Below are 14,896 nucleotides of genomic sequence, written 5' to 3' on the forward strand. Positions count from 1 at the left end.
TGGCCGCGCTCTATTAAGGAAGCAGGTGCACACCTATGGTTCAATTGCAAGCTTGTGTGTCATGAAGCTACATTTATCCACATCAGGATCTTTCACACAGTGTTTATGCCACAGCTGTGGTATCTGGAGATAGGCTCTACACTTCTCTGGGAGTTCTCATCTTCACTACAACGGAGCAACTACCAAATCAATGCTTCTGATAAGCTCTAAAGTGACATAGACAGTAATTACTTTCATGACTTTAGAGACTTTCCAACACTCAAAAGAAAAGCAAAATTACAAAAAAAAACCTCACTCACAGACATCATCAGTACTTTCTAAAATTACTAGTGAGACATGGTGCACAGAACTTGGAGGATGTGAAATAAATGTTTGGTAAGTAAATGAATTTTAAAGTTACATGAAAAAGATCCCTCTTACTTATGCCTTAAAGTAATATTCTAATTCATCATCCGTTGCTTTGACTTTGCAAAGTAGGTAAAAATTACATATTATCATCCCCATTTTATAGCTATAAGGCTACAGAAAATAATTAAGCAAATGACAATCAATCATCTGGTTACTGTGCCTAATTATGAGATACAATTTCAATACAGGTAAGCCTAAAACCATTTTTCTTTTAAAAAAAGAAAAAACTGATTTTTAGTTTTAAACCTTGGGTAAATCTTTTACAGATTTAGTAAAATAGTACCTACCCTATTGGCTGTACACATTACCATAGTCTTTTAAAAAGTAAATCTCAGAGATGCAATCAACCCAGTTGCTGAGATGATAGAGGCTTCTGCTCTGTTCTTTGGTTTTCTCATTTATTTTTCTGTCAGTTATATACTTAATTGGGACAATGTTTCAAACTATACTCAGTATCAGTTACATTACATAATAGACCATTAGTTTTGCGGACAGGAATACTCAGTCTGAGGTTATTATTCTACATGAGAAAAGCTTGCAGCAGTGATTTTTAAATACATTCTTAAATTTTAGCTCACTGTGCTGCTAATTCTTTTACCAAACGACATCTGAAAACCAAACAATGATGATTAATCTTAATAGCTACAAGGTGGTACATCTTCCAATTATACATTCAATTATACTTTGCTAACCAGAACTCTAACTCTTGCACCCGTGAATCAAAATTCCTATTATACACTTCTGATAAAAATGTTGTGGCCATTCCCTATCACAACTGCCAGTAGAAATCTTGAACTCCACAATGTGCTTTGCTTCATCTACAAAGGCTATAATGTTAGCTATACAATCTTGGCTACCGTTGTTCCTACTTTCATAAGCAAATTTGCTGTTAGTTGTTGAGTTTTGCTTTAGTTAGCTTTATATTCTTTGTCTCGCCCGTCCAGCTTTAATTGATTCTTATCCAAATTACAGGTAGCCCCTCAGTTGTACACTCATCTTTATCACCTGTAAATACTTACTAAGTATCAACTGTGTACTTGTCGTGTACATACAAGAGACTGAGCAACAAGAATGGATAATTGCTGCACTTCAAAATGGGCATTTACAATCTAAAGAAAAAATTTATAACCTTTTTGGAGGGAAATTTAGCAACTTCTACCAAAATTTAAACTCTGCATCCCTAAACATACAAAATATTAGGCCAAATATACAAAGATACATACATGTAACAAAGATGTTATTGTTTTCAACAGGAATAAACTGAGCATAATATAATCTCTGTCGATAGATGAGCAATTAATAAAATATATGAGCGTCTTCAGTTGTGCGTACAGGCTGCTTCCATGTCCTCAATTGATTCAAAACGTTTGGTCATTTTGACTTTGGGGAAGAGCCAGAAGTGTCACGGTGTCAGATCCGGTGAATACGGTGGATAAGGACACACCGTAATGTTTTTATTTGATAGAAATTGCCGTAGGAGAAGTGATGTGTGACACAGCGCATTGTCATGATAGAGGATGAGGTAAAGACACTCACGAAAGAGGACTTCCAGAACTGCTTCAGAAAGTGGCAAGAACAATGAGGTAAGTGTGTTCGAAACGAGGGGGAGTATTTTGAGGGGGATTAATGTCAATGTATCTTTTACTGTAATAAATTTTTTTATTTAAACATTCACCATATCTTTGGATATCTTTTTTTGGGGGGAGGGGCAGAAGAACAGCGTGTATTTGCAGGACTTTATTGGGGAATGGTGTGTTTTTCCCAGGACCCATCAGCTCCAAGTCAAGTTGTTGTCCTTCAGTCTTTGTTGTGGAGGATGCAGCTCAGCTCCAAGTCCAGTCCCTGTTTTCAATCTAGTCAGGGCAGGAGTGAGGGGGGATTGAAGGGAGGCGTAGCCCACCAACCCTTGTGGAAGTCAAACTGGCAACCCTGTTAAGACCACGCCTCCAACCCACTGAGCCATCCAGCCGCCCACTGGGAGCTAAGCAACAGCTCAGCCTCTCCAACACTGGTTATTTCTTGCCTTATTAAAATAGCCATTCTAACCAGTGTGAGGTGGTATCTCATTGTGGTTTTTATTTGCATTTCCCTTACGGCTAATGAAGTTGAGCATCTTTTCATATACCTGTTGGCCATTTGTGTGTCTTCCTGGGAAAAGTGTCTGTTCAGGTACTCTGCCCATTTTTAATAGGATTGTTTGGTTTTCTTGTAGTTGTTGAGTTGTATGAGTTCTTTATATAATTTGGATATTAGCCCCTTAATGGAGGTATTGTTTGCAAGTATCTCCTCCCGTTTGGTTAGTTGCCTTTTTGTTCTGTTCATAGTTTCTTTTGCTGTGCAGAAGCTTTTTAGTTTGATGTAGCCCCATTCATCTATTTTTGCTTTTACTTCCCTTGCCTTTGAGGTCAAGTTCATAAAATCTTCTCTAAGTTCATAAAATCTTCTCTGAGTTCAAGGCCCATAAGTTCAGTACCTATATTTTCTTCTATGTATTTTATTGTTTCAGGTCTTATATTTAGATCTTTGATCCATTTTGAGTTCATTTTTGTGCATGGTGTCAAATAGCAGTCTAGTTTTATTCTTTTCTATGTGGCTTTCCAATTTTCCCAGCACTATTTAATGAAGAGGCTTTCTTTTCTGCATTGTACGTTTTTGACTTGTTTGTTGAAAATTAGTTGCACGTATACATGTGGGTTTATCTGGGGGCTCTCAATCTCATTCCATTGTCTGTGTCTGTTTTTTTTGCCAGTAACATACTATTTTGATTACTGTAGCTTTGTAGTATAGTTTGAAGTCAGGGAGTGAGATACCTTTGGCTTTGGGGGAAAAAAAATGTATTTGATCCAGAAGTTAAAAGGATCTAATCTTTATAGATTTAAAATGGGACATTACTCAGAATCTAAGTTCATTCCATCTTTTGCCCTATTCTTCTTCATTCAGGGGCGACATTTTCTCTCTTCAGACATGCCATTATTTCCCTTCTCTTTCTTGTGGAAAGATGAAATTCCTTTGCCTAACAATACCAAATAAATATTTCCACTCCCTTTCCATTGGATGAAATTAATAATCATTTTACTTCCCTAATTAAATGTCTGATTTCTTCAACTGCTCTCCCTAAAAATAATTAGAATGCAGTCAGTATCAGCTGTTATCATTTATATGCACAAATGGCATCCAGAGTATCTGGAATACGTAGTTTGATAATACGTGAGAAAAAGAAAAGAGATTAGAAGTGAAAAGCCTGGATTTTACTTTTAACTATACTATGTATTTGTCATGTGATTTTAGGTATCCCACCTTTCTAAGCCTTAATTTCCCCATTTATAAAATAAAAATAGTAACACCAGCCCTTCCCTCTTCAGTGTTATGAAGCTCAAAAGAGACCAAAAATGTGAAAGCACTATGAACGCTGCAAAAGATAAACAAATATAAGCCATTATTATTGGTAATTTTATCTTTAAAGATCTTCCCTGTTTAAAAACACAGTTTAAGAATTTTACTCAGTCAAAATACTCCTCTCCACTTTGCCTCTAACCTATATGACATACCAAATCAGCACAACAAAATTACATTAAGTTTCAACAGGGAACCAAGTCAATCTTCTATTAAATTTGTTTCATTCTAAAACCTAAAATCAAAAGCAAACTATAGATTTATTGAAGTTTCTTCCTGCAAAGCTAAATAGAATGATTTATTTTTTCCAGAAGCCTATCTGAAAAATAATTCTTATTTTCTTCATACAGTCCTATTTTCTATATACAGAGGGTGCCAAAAAAAAGTATATACATTTTAAGAAAGGATAAAACTGTATTACAATTATACTGATGGTACCCACTTTGAGCACCTCTTGTAATTACAGAAGTCAAATGTGACGTGTACTCATCTTTTGTTATCTGTATATATCGAGTATAACAATTTTAATAATTTTTTCCCTTCTTAAAATGTATACATTTTTTGGCACCCTCTGTATTAATTATTGTAGAAAAAATTAAAACTTGCAGCAACTATAGATCATATTCTAAAAACAGATCTTGCTTATGATGAAAGTACATATCAGAGTTAAGATATCTTACCCTGAAACTCAAAATCATCAAATTTTAAGTCTGGGAAAGGATTATTCAACACATAGACTATTTTGGGAAGGCACTCTAAGAAACCTACCAATGAATGAACCAGGTGACATGGAGACAATGAGAAAAGACATGCTTTTCACTGAATAGCATTTTGTACCTTTTGAAATGTGAGCCATGTGCATTTAAATTATATACATTTATCACTTTATTAATTCGATATAAATAACAGGGAATCTGAAGAAGCCCTCATTTTTCAGAGAAAAGTGAAGCCAAAAGAGATGAGCTGCTCAGGATCATACTGCGAGAGGAAGAAAAAGTTGGGACTGGAACTCGGGAACCCACTAGAAGCTTCCAGTGTCTCACCCTCATTACAATGCCATGTGGTAAAACAGCACGTGTCATCTTCTTATGAACAATAAATGCACTACGATAATTCTTTTCAGAACTGTGATGCTCCAGAGGTCCTGTGACTCATGGTACAGTGCTCGTCATTAATGTTTTCACAGAAGTTCTAAGGCAAAGAAAGGGGCAGAGATGACAACCCCATTATCAAGACTCACACCAAGTATTGAGTGGATAAAGACAGCACATCAATCAGCATATGGATAGTGTGTCTTCTCTCAGGCATGAGTGGATTTAAGCTTTAACCAGGCCAGGAGAATGTTGCAGGCTTCATTATTAAGAACTAAGGACGTCTGCTGAGGCTGAATAGATTCAGCAGTACAAAGAATTTATTCCTAGCGCATTGACTTAGAGGAAATAGAGCGAAAGGCGATGACAGAAGATTCTTGTTTGAAAAAAGCCTTAACAATTCCACTGAGGAACTACTCTCAAATAGAACTAAGGAAATTATCAAGGACCCTTCGAGTCCTAAAGTCCTCAAATACGGAGAAGCAAGGCAGCTTTAACTACTTCTCTGAGTAATTCAAGCATCCTTTTCCTCTTGCAAAGAAGAAACGTTAACCTTTTCTTTTAATGGGGACAGATCCAGAGGAAACAAGAATTTCCACAGCAAGGAAGATGAGAAGCCAGAAATGGAACTATTCCAAAAAATGTCTGAGTCTGTCTGCTTGGACAGAAAGACCTTGGAAGAAGGGAAATGTATTACTTTTTATCCTTTCTATGTCTGTATGTAGCCTTCACAATTGGAGAAACACACGCATGTTAGATGTTATCAGGCCTTTACTGTCCTTTCTGAGAGTGGCCAAACATACTGTAGTCATGTGTTAGTTAATCTAAGAATTTTCAAGCACTGGCTAAGTCTGTTTGCCAACAATTTGCTGATCTGACGAAACATTTTAAAAAGGGAGAACATGGAAAGGATAACAAGCCTGGCCAAGACAGAAACTCCAGCCACCGCTACTGTTCATAGTTCTAAAGAGAAATCGTGGCATATGGATAAACCACAGATGAGGACTTCCTTAGTCACCTCTGGGTCACAAGGTCACATCACACTGAAAAGTCTCTCTTACCGCAAGTTCAATTCTTGCTCAGGAACAAAAGGCCAGAGAGAGCTCAAGTTCCAGCACCAGCCAACCACTGTCACCTACAGGGAACCTGTAACGTCAAACGCCTAGTAGCCGCCACGGAGGTCCTCAGAGCGCCGTTTCAAATGCCATCTCCAATTTTCACTAAATGTTTCGGCTACAGAAAAAATATTTGAAGTTTGTTGATAATTTTTCTACTTTTGCTGAAAACAAATCTGCCTCCTGGTAAAGCAGCCCCATCATTCAAAGAAGGAAAAAAAGTCACAGGAAAGTTAAAAGTTGGATGTTACAGTTCACATCGAAAGGTATGAATGCCAAGAACTCTCTCGATGTTATTTCACGACAAACATTAAACACACAACCAGGAGCCAAAAAAGCAAGAGACATGCCACTCTCTGTCAACGACCACCGAGTTAAACAGTAAGAGAGGCTGCATTAACGTCACCCCGGGCGGGAGACACATTGGGTGACTCACACAGTCCCCTTTGGTGTCAATTTCTAAATTAAAGAGCTGGATTTTGGGGGGAAGAAGACGGGGGGGGGGGGAAACTTTAAAATTATCCCTTGAAACTTCAGGTCAAATAAATTAACCACTCTCAATTGCAGAGTCAATTCCATGTTTCCCCCCCACACACACCAAAATCGTAGGTCATATCCAACATGTCGTGCCCGTGAAATTCCCCGCCTTAAATTCACTCGGTTAAGGTTTACGGGGTGCCCACAGCGGAAGAAACACCGTGTGACTGCAACGCAAACGCTCGATTTTAACTTGACCTCCTCCGCGCGCCTCCACGTTGATACTTGCAAACGTCGGTTACTTTTCCGTCGACTTGGAAAAAAAAAAAGTGCAGGGAACGAATTGCACGCGGCAGTTGGTGCGGAAATAGGACCTGATGGAAGGAGAAGACGGCGTTCCGGACCCCACGCCTCCCTCGCCACGTTTCCAAATGGTTCAGAACCGTTTAACCCCCTGTCACTGTAAACATCGGACGGAATCCTTAGACGCTACATCTTTCCCTGCGTGGCAACGGTGTAACGAGAGGAGAGGAGAGCCGAGGAGTAAGGCTCACGGGTGCAGACGACGCCCGCGTCTGACAGCACTGATTTCGCGCCGCTCCGCACCGACGCTCCGCGAAGCTGGCAAACGAGAATCGGGGGTTTCGGGCCGTCTTACTGGTGGCCGAGGCCCGGGAGGGGCCCGGGAGCCGCGGGACGCGGCCCGACCGCGAGACGACGACCGTACACCCCTCCACGCAGAACCAGGGGCCGCGGCGTTCCCAGCCCTCGGATTCCCCCGCGGACTTCGGCACGGCCGGCCGAAAGCGACGGCGTCGGGGCGAATGGCTCAGTGTCGCTTCGACGACCCCGGGAGAGACTTCATCCACTCCCGTGCGTGACAGTCCCAGGCGGCGCGTGAGGCGCGGGGCGAAGGCGTTTGGGGAAAGCCAGGCCCACGGAGCGCGAGGCGCGCTCACGACGGAAACTCCCAAGAGTTTCCCCAGCAGGGACCGAACAGCAAGTCGCTGCCCCCGGCGCGGCCGCCGCGCCCCCCGCTCTCCCGGGACAAGCGCGGGCCTCCGCCGCGGAGCGGAGCCCAGGCTGCACGGCGGTGCCCCGCCCGGCCCGGAGCCCCCCGCCCTTGCCTCCAGGTGAGACCAGCCACCACCCCTTTCTGACCTGTCCCCGCAGGGTCCGAGCCGGCAGCGCGACGCCTCCATCACCGCAGCTCAGAAGGCGGCCAGCACGTCCAGAACCCGCCGCCTACTCGGCTGCTCGGGTGGCAAGCCTGGCCCGCACCCGGCCCCGCCCCCTGACAACCGCACCACGCACTGTCGCCACCCCCCATTGGCCCACGGGCCCGCCGCTCCTCTCTTATTGGCTCCCGCCGCGTTGCGGGAGGGTATCTAAGGAACAGCGGAACCCGACTTAAAGGCGCCGGCGCCCGCGGGGATGACGCGCTGGTTCTGGATCCCTGCAGCGCTCGTGGAGAGGACAAGGGGCCGAGACGGAGGAATGTGTTTCCGTCAGAGGCGTTGGCTCCCGCCGCCGGGAAGCCGCTCTGGCGGAGGAGCCGCCCAACCCCCACTAACCGCTACACCTGGAACGGCCTCCCCGCACGCCCGCGGTTTGCACGCGGAAACCATGCAGAGCGCTTCCCGAGGTCGTAATGGTAGGGTTTCCGGACTTCTGCCGGCTCCCTCACAGTCGGATCCTCTGGACACAGCAGAGCCTAACCAGGAGCCACACTGTGCCTCGCCAGCAGCCATCCCCACTGAAATGCACCTTCGAGTTGCCTGCTCTGGGCCTCCCACAGCGCAGAGCCCCCTCAGCCTCCCCATGCCGGCCCCCGCCCTTAAAGCCCTCCTGGACCTGCTCTACACTCGCCTAAGAAGCTTCCCTACCGTGTTCCCCGAATACCAGCCCTACCCGGAAAATCAGCCCCAGTTAAGATCTCAGCCACACGGACACATTTAGTACGTGATGACGACGTTCCAGAAGATGACATGACTGCCTTTGAATCCATGTAGATTGTTGTACATGAAAAAATAAGACGTCCCCTGAAAATAAGCCCTAATGGAGCAAAAACTAATATAAAACCCGGTCTTATTTTCAGGGAAGCACAGTATTTACCTATGGACCACCACCTTCAGACATCCAAACATCTTAGGGAAATCCACTATCTAAATCTGTACTCGCATTTCCAATAAAGCTTGTCCTCAACCATCACTTCCTTTCTCTCCATCGACTTACATACAGCATTATAGTCCCTACAAAACATCCTGACAGAAGTTATGGCAAATTGAGGTTAGTTTACAGCATTCCAAAGTCAAAGTTGCTTTTGAATTTCCACATTGCTTTTGAATTTCTAAGAGGCCTAGAAGTTGGCACAAGCTAGACAAGCAGAGCATTGCACTTGCCGGGTCAGCCTCCACTCACTAAGTGACACCGAACATGGCTCATTATCTGTGCTTCAAATTCCCATCTATAAACAATAATCCTTGCTTGTCTACCTGAGACTGGACCTGACACACAGTAGGTTCTTAAAGCTGAGTGAATGGAGTTGCATGAGATGCTATTTGTACTGGTCAAAGGATAATGGAGACATTTTGTTGACTGGGCAGTACTGCACTAACATTTTCACTGCGACTTTCGTCTGTAGTCCAATGACATTTCCATGCCGCTAACTGGGGCATTGGACTCTACCCCACAAGCTCAGTGTTCCCGAAAGGAAGCTTAGGAAAGCAGATGCACATTTTTCTATATTTTTCTGTTGTTCAAGAATGAATAACAATAGGACATTTTATACTTTAATCAGTTATTTTAATAAAATGTCGCACCTTAGCTGTATTTACTTAAAAATGTAAATACTGTAATTATTTTCTGTGGATTTTTGACACATTTTGGAGAACAAACTTGAAATCAATTAATGCAGTGAAAAGGTTAATTACAATTAGTATTTTCTGAAAAGTTTCCACGTTTATTTACATACATTTTAAACAGTTACCCCAGGAAATCATTTTCCCACCTTATTTATTTACCGCTTTGGCTGGAAATAAAAAATCGAAACACAGCAAACCTAAGGAACTGACCCAGGTCCCCTTTACCACCCCTGATCCCACTGTAGCCAAACAAGGCTTGCTGCTCTTTCTTCAGCCCATGAGCCAAGGTTGCACAGGTGGCAGCTCAACTATAAAGTCAGAGTTTGCTTTGAGGTTTTTCATCCATCAAGTCATAGAGGAAGCTGCCACCGAGCCTGACAGAGTGGGTACTCAAAAATGTGTAATGAATTATTAGTTTGAATCAGGTGATTAAAGGATAAATGAGTAGTGGTAAAAGCAAACAAGGAAGACCTATTGTGGGGGGGGCAGTATTGGCGCATACTGGCAGTCGGAATCAGGGTTCTCTAAAAACTTTCTGCAGCCATTTATTTACAAACACATTTTAAACAGTTACTACAAGACATTTAAAAATTTTAAACTGTTAATACAAGAAAAATATAAAGTGAACTGTCTATACACTAAAAACTGTTTATAACCAGATATTTAAACAAGCAAATCTGGGAACTGAATTCCCTTATGACTCCAGGGCTCTAGTTAAAAAAAACCTTTCTTCTATTGGTGTCATTGGTATTATTTCCATTTTATTCTACTGATGTGCCCTTCTGTGAGCTGGAAAAGTGACTTTAGCAACTCGGTGAAAACCAGCAATCAATTTCTTGAGATTATTGTCTGAGAAATCTAGTCAATTTTTCACAAGGAACTGGCTATTGCTCAACTTCCCTCTCTCCTGGAGGTGAGTAAAGAGGTTTCGTCGTCTCCTCCATGTGACCTTTACCCCATACTTCTCCTCAGGAGTGTCTTTAACCAGAACAGGCCCAGGATCTGGGCTCTCAGGAGTATTAGTGTGAAGGGAGTAATTTGACAGGCTATTTTCCCTCTGATCTGGGGGAATGGGCCCCTCCTTTCCAAAAGATGACTCTGGGGTCTGGATATCAGGTGCAATGAACACATAAGGTAAGTTTTGAAGTGCATGTGCTGACAGTTCCCCACAGCTCTGGGGACTGAGCATTGGAACTAAGGGCCTTCTGGAAATGTCCTTTTCTGATTGACTGAGGCACTCCCTGGTTAAGGGGATCCCAAGTGTGGCTGAACTGGTAGAAGACTGTGGACTCTCAAATGGTAGCTGTGGAAACTTAGAGGTGGTAGATTTTCGACTGGAATGTTTTGCCTGGTCTCGGTGATAACGTTTCCGTTTCCGGTTGGCTGGGAACCAGCTTTCTGCTGTTCCATCAAACTGAGGTGATATCTAAGAATCAAAAAAAAAAAAGGCAAGGATAGCTAAGTACCAAGTATAAACCTAGGTAGGCAACTACATCTAATGACCAGCAACCAGAATCCTAAATGGGACCCATTATAGTAACGTACACAAAACAAAAATACCTGTCTAACGGAACAGTAATAGAAAGGCATATAAGATTTAGGCAGTCTAACATTTAAGTTTCTTCTACTATCGTGGAGCAAGTATTATGCCTTGTCTGAGGAATCCTGAACAAGTTATATTTATTAAGCACTCCTAAGCACAGTGTATGCTTTTACTATACTACTTCCTTGACTTGGGTAGCTATAGTCTCTTCCCAGGGCTTTTAAACTGTCAAAATATGACACATGCCATTTCTGTGGGGTTTATTTGAGGTTCAATCTATTAACGGGTAAATAGAGTACCTAGCTAAATACTCTATACCTCTCATGAAGCTCAGAAAACAATCTCACTTTTCACTAGTTCTGCCATTTATCTGGCTTTCCCACCCAGGTACTGGGTAATGAAACTTTTATACTGAACTCCTTCAGAGGCGTGTGGGGGGAAGACTCCAATTCCAGCTAACCTATGCCTCAGTTGGAATTTAGAATAGAAGATATAGCAGAAGAGATGGCTGACTCCTTGTCCCTGCTCCCATGAATCTTATTCTTTGGAGGTCCTGGTTCAGCGAGCAGAAAAGTCAGGATTCTGAGAAGCTTAACAGTCAAAGTCAAAGTAGGAATCCCACTGCTTACCCAGGAAGTAATAGTGTTGTGGTCAATGGGCTTGCTGGGTACCCGCATAGTGTGGGTGATGGGAGGCTGTGGCGATCCATAGCGGTGTTTGGGGCCCTCCAGTGGCTGTTGGTGGAACAGCAGCTGGGCTTTCTGGGACGTTTGGCGGCGTTTCTTTCTGGGAGGCATCAATAGGTGAACGAAGTGCACTTAGTAACCACATGGTGCTGGCTGTAGTCAGGTCCGGAGAGAAGCTTCCACTCCAACCCATGCCTGCAGAGAAGAAACAAAAGCTCTTCCTCATACTCGTCCGACCAGTCCTACTATCAACTTACCACCCCCACCTCAAGGTTGTAGGGAGCACAGCTTCCTATACCTATACTACCACCTTAAAACACGGTAGTTCACATTCAACATTTGTTCAATGAACATTTATCGAGCATATGTTAAGTGCCATGCTGGATTTTGGGAATTTAAACATGAATAACCATGTATTCCAGGATCATTTATTGAGCGCCAAGCACTTGCTGGAACTCAGAGGTCAGGCTTTCCCTGTTGCAAAGACTTGAGAAAAATCAAGCGGGATAAGGGGTTAGGCTGACTGAGTACTATTTTGGACAAGGTTGTCAGGGAAGGCCTACCTAGCTTCCCCCAAAATAAGACCTAGGCGGACCGTCAGCTCTAATGCGTCTTTTGGAGCAAAACTTAATATAAGACCGGGTATTATACTATATTACATTATTTTTATTATATTATATTATATTATATTATATTATACCCGGTATTATATTATGTTATGTTATACCTGGTCTTATATTATAGTAAAATAAGACCGGGTCTTATATTAATTTTTGCTCCAAAAGACACATTAGAGCTGATTGTCTGGCTAGGTCTTATTTTCGGGGAAACACAGTATCTGAAAAAGTGATATTTGTGCAAAGACCTGAATGAAGAAAGGAGAACAAAGAAACAATAGAAAGATGTGAGCAAAGAATATTCCAGGCTGCAAGAATAGTAAATGCAGAGACCACAAGGTGGGAATACATCTGACTCGTTCAAGAAATGGTAAGGTCAGCATGGCTGAACTGGAGAGTGGTAGATGAGAACCAGTTCATGTGACACAGGGCTTTACAGGCAAGGTTAGGGACTCTGGATTTAATTATTCGTAATGTAATAGGAAGCCACTGAAAGGTTCTGGACAGGGCAGTGACATAATCTGACTTATACTTTTAAAAAGTAACTTGAGGGGCTTTGTGAGAAAAGGTAGGTTGGGCGCAGGGGACGAGAAAGGAAGCAGGAACCCAGTTAGGCAGCTAGACTGCAGGAGTCCAATGGTGAGATGACACTAGCAACGGCCACAGCAAGAAGTGCTGACATTCACCAGCCTCAAATGGACATGACATTGAACAGCAATCGGCTACGTATCCTTGATCAACTCATTTTTCACAAAGATTATCCTAAAACTTGTGTACCTTTCTTAAAATTTTAGAACTCTCCTTCCCTCTCAACAAATGACCTGATTTCCTTCTTCGTAAAGAATACAGGAGACGTCAGAGGAAATACATTTTCCAGAATTCAAACATGCAAACCAGTACATATCTGCATCCATCCTCACTCTTTGTTCTGTAATTAGAAGTCACTCCTGGGGAGGCCGGCTGGTTCAGTTGGTTCAGTTGGAGCGCATAACACCCAGGTCGTGGGTTCGATCCCCACATGGGCCAGTGAGCTGCGCCCTCCACAACTAGATTGAAAACGACTTGACTTGGAGCGGATGGGTCCTGGAAAAACACACTGTTCCCCAATATTCCCCGATATAAATTTTTTTAAAAAGTCAGCTCTTTTTGCTGTTCTAAGGCCTTTCCCTCTGGCTGTGCTTTGGAGCCTTCCTCACTCTCTACACCTTTCTTAGGCAATTACCTGCTCACATTTCAGTAGTCACCTAGACTTAAGTATTTATATATTCAGCTTAGAATTCTCCGTACTCGGAACCCACATATCCTGCTGCTTACTTGACAGCAACTAGATGTCTCAAATGCACCTCAAACTCGACGTGTTTAAAACTGGATTCCTGATCATTTCCCCAGCACCCCTGCTGCAAACGTGACTATCTTCCAGGACCCTTGCTCAGGGAACATCACCCGTCATTCAGCCAGAAACCTTGACGTTTCCCTTTCCCCTCTCCCATCCAACTCAACACCCAGCCCATCAATTTCACCTCTTAAACTTGTCTTCCTTCTCTCTTCCCTCTCTTCCCCCATCTCTCCCCCGCACCCTTTGAATCCCAGCAATTCTGGCCTGGACTACTGCAATAGCCTCACGGGTCTACCCTAACCCACTTGGGCACGCCCCTGCAGAGAGACCTTTTGAAATGCAAATCTGATCTTGACTCACTTTTGCTTAAAACGTCTGAGTTTTGGGTAAGAAGGAACTCCTCAGTTGTGACAGTCCTGCCTGCTTCCTCAAGTTCCAGCTTCATCGCACAACACACTCCACTCAGGTCTCTTAGCTCAAGCCTCAGATGTTCTTCAGTCTTTGTGTCACCACGCTCCCTCCAGCCCCGTAACATTTCGCACATTCTTCCCTTGGCTTTGAGCATTTCCTCCCGTCTTTGCACAGAGGCATCAGATCCCACACCTAGCTTTAGTTCACCAGAAAAGCTTTTCCTGACTTACCCAAGGCAAGAGCTCCTTATTGTAGCTGTTCCAAGTTATCACCGACCTCCAGTTTATCCCTTCACCACGTTAATTTTCCACTTGCTTATCTGATTCTCTGAAAAGGGCTGTGCCTCCCCTTCCTCCCATTAGACTATAAATTCAAAGGAAGGAAATAACCTCCTTTGCCATTGTACCCTAGGAGGGCCTGGTACGTAGTAGGTGCTCAGCGACATTGTTGACTAAGTTAACAAAGTCCGTTATTACATATAAGAGATTGACTTGAATTGGGGGTGGAGGAGAGAGCAGGACTTGAAGATTTGGAGCTGCGGCAGGGTTTGTGGTGTGAGGTTTTTCTAATGGAGGCAACTTGAATGAGATTATACGCTGCCCTCAAAGACTCTCAGTGCAGTCGGAGGCACTGGACGGTCGTTGGGTGGAGGCACGCGGAGCACAAGCTCCCCGGTCAGGAACCAGCAGGGTAGACTAGGAAGGTGGGCAGTCCCCGAGGGCGGCGCGGAGGCGGGAGCCTGGGGCGACTCGGCCACGCCCGGGCCGCGCGGGAGCGCAGGCCGAGGGCCCGCAGGCGCCGCCGCCACCCAGGCCCCACCGTCTCCGTCGGCGCGCCAGCGCCCGGGCCCACCCGCCTCCCCGCCGCCTCGCAGCGCCGCGCCGCGCCCTCCCCGCGAGCCGGCCCAGCCGCCTTACCCGCCCCGCAGCGCCCCGGCCGCGGACGCCGCCGCCGC

At 44.0% G+C, this 14,896-nt stretch overlaps 2 protein-coding genes across 2 annotated transcripts in view; both read right to left on the bottom strand.

The window, feature by feature from the left end:
- The window catches only part of TULP3 (TUB like protein 3), a 51,256-nt gene extending 43,469 nt beyond the window's left edge, over window positions 1-7,787 (bottom strand). The window contains exon 1 of the mRNA XM_081060880.1: window positions 7,646-7,787. Coding sequence (XP_080917006.1) covers window positions 7,646-7,686 — 41 coding nt within the window. The 5' untranslated portion in view covers window positions 7,687-7,787. The remainder of the gene's footprint in view (window positions 1-7,645) is intronic.
- Window positions 7,788-9,277: 1,490 nt separating this feature from the next.
- RHNO1 (RAD9-HUS1-RAD1 interacting nuclear orphan 1) lies at window positions 9,278-14,896 on the bottom strand. Its single transcript, XM_081060638.1, has 3 exons — window positions 14,859-14,896; window positions 11,521-11,772; window positions 9,278-10,774 (listed from the first exon to the last, which is right to left on the bottom strand). The coding sequence occupies exons 2-3, from the start codon at window positions 11,686-11,688 to the stop codon at window positions 10,211-10,213; spliced, it is 732 nt and encodes a 243-aa protein (XP_080916764.1). The 5' UTR covers window positions 11,689-11,772; window positions 14,859-14,896; the 3' UTR covers window positions 9,278-10,210.

Source organism: Rhinolophus hipposideros, assembly GCF_964194185.1.
Source record: "Rhinolophus hipposideros genome assembly, chromosome: 9".
In the NCBI taxonomy this organism is placed as follows: domain Eukaryota; kingdom Metazoa; phylum Chordata; class Mammalia; order Chiroptera; family Rhinolophidae; genus Rhinolophus; species Rhinolophus hipposideros.

Bases quoted from the DNA above. Each gene is read 5' to 3' on its own strand.
- RHNO1 (XM_081060638.1), bottom strand. From the start codon at position 11,688: ATGCCTCCCAGAAAGAAACGCCGCCAAACGTCCCAGAAAGCCCAGCTG. The intron at 10,775-11,520 runs GTAAGCAGTGGG...TTTGATTCTTAG, and splicing joins ACAACACTATTACTTCCTGG to ATATCACCTCAGTTTGATGG.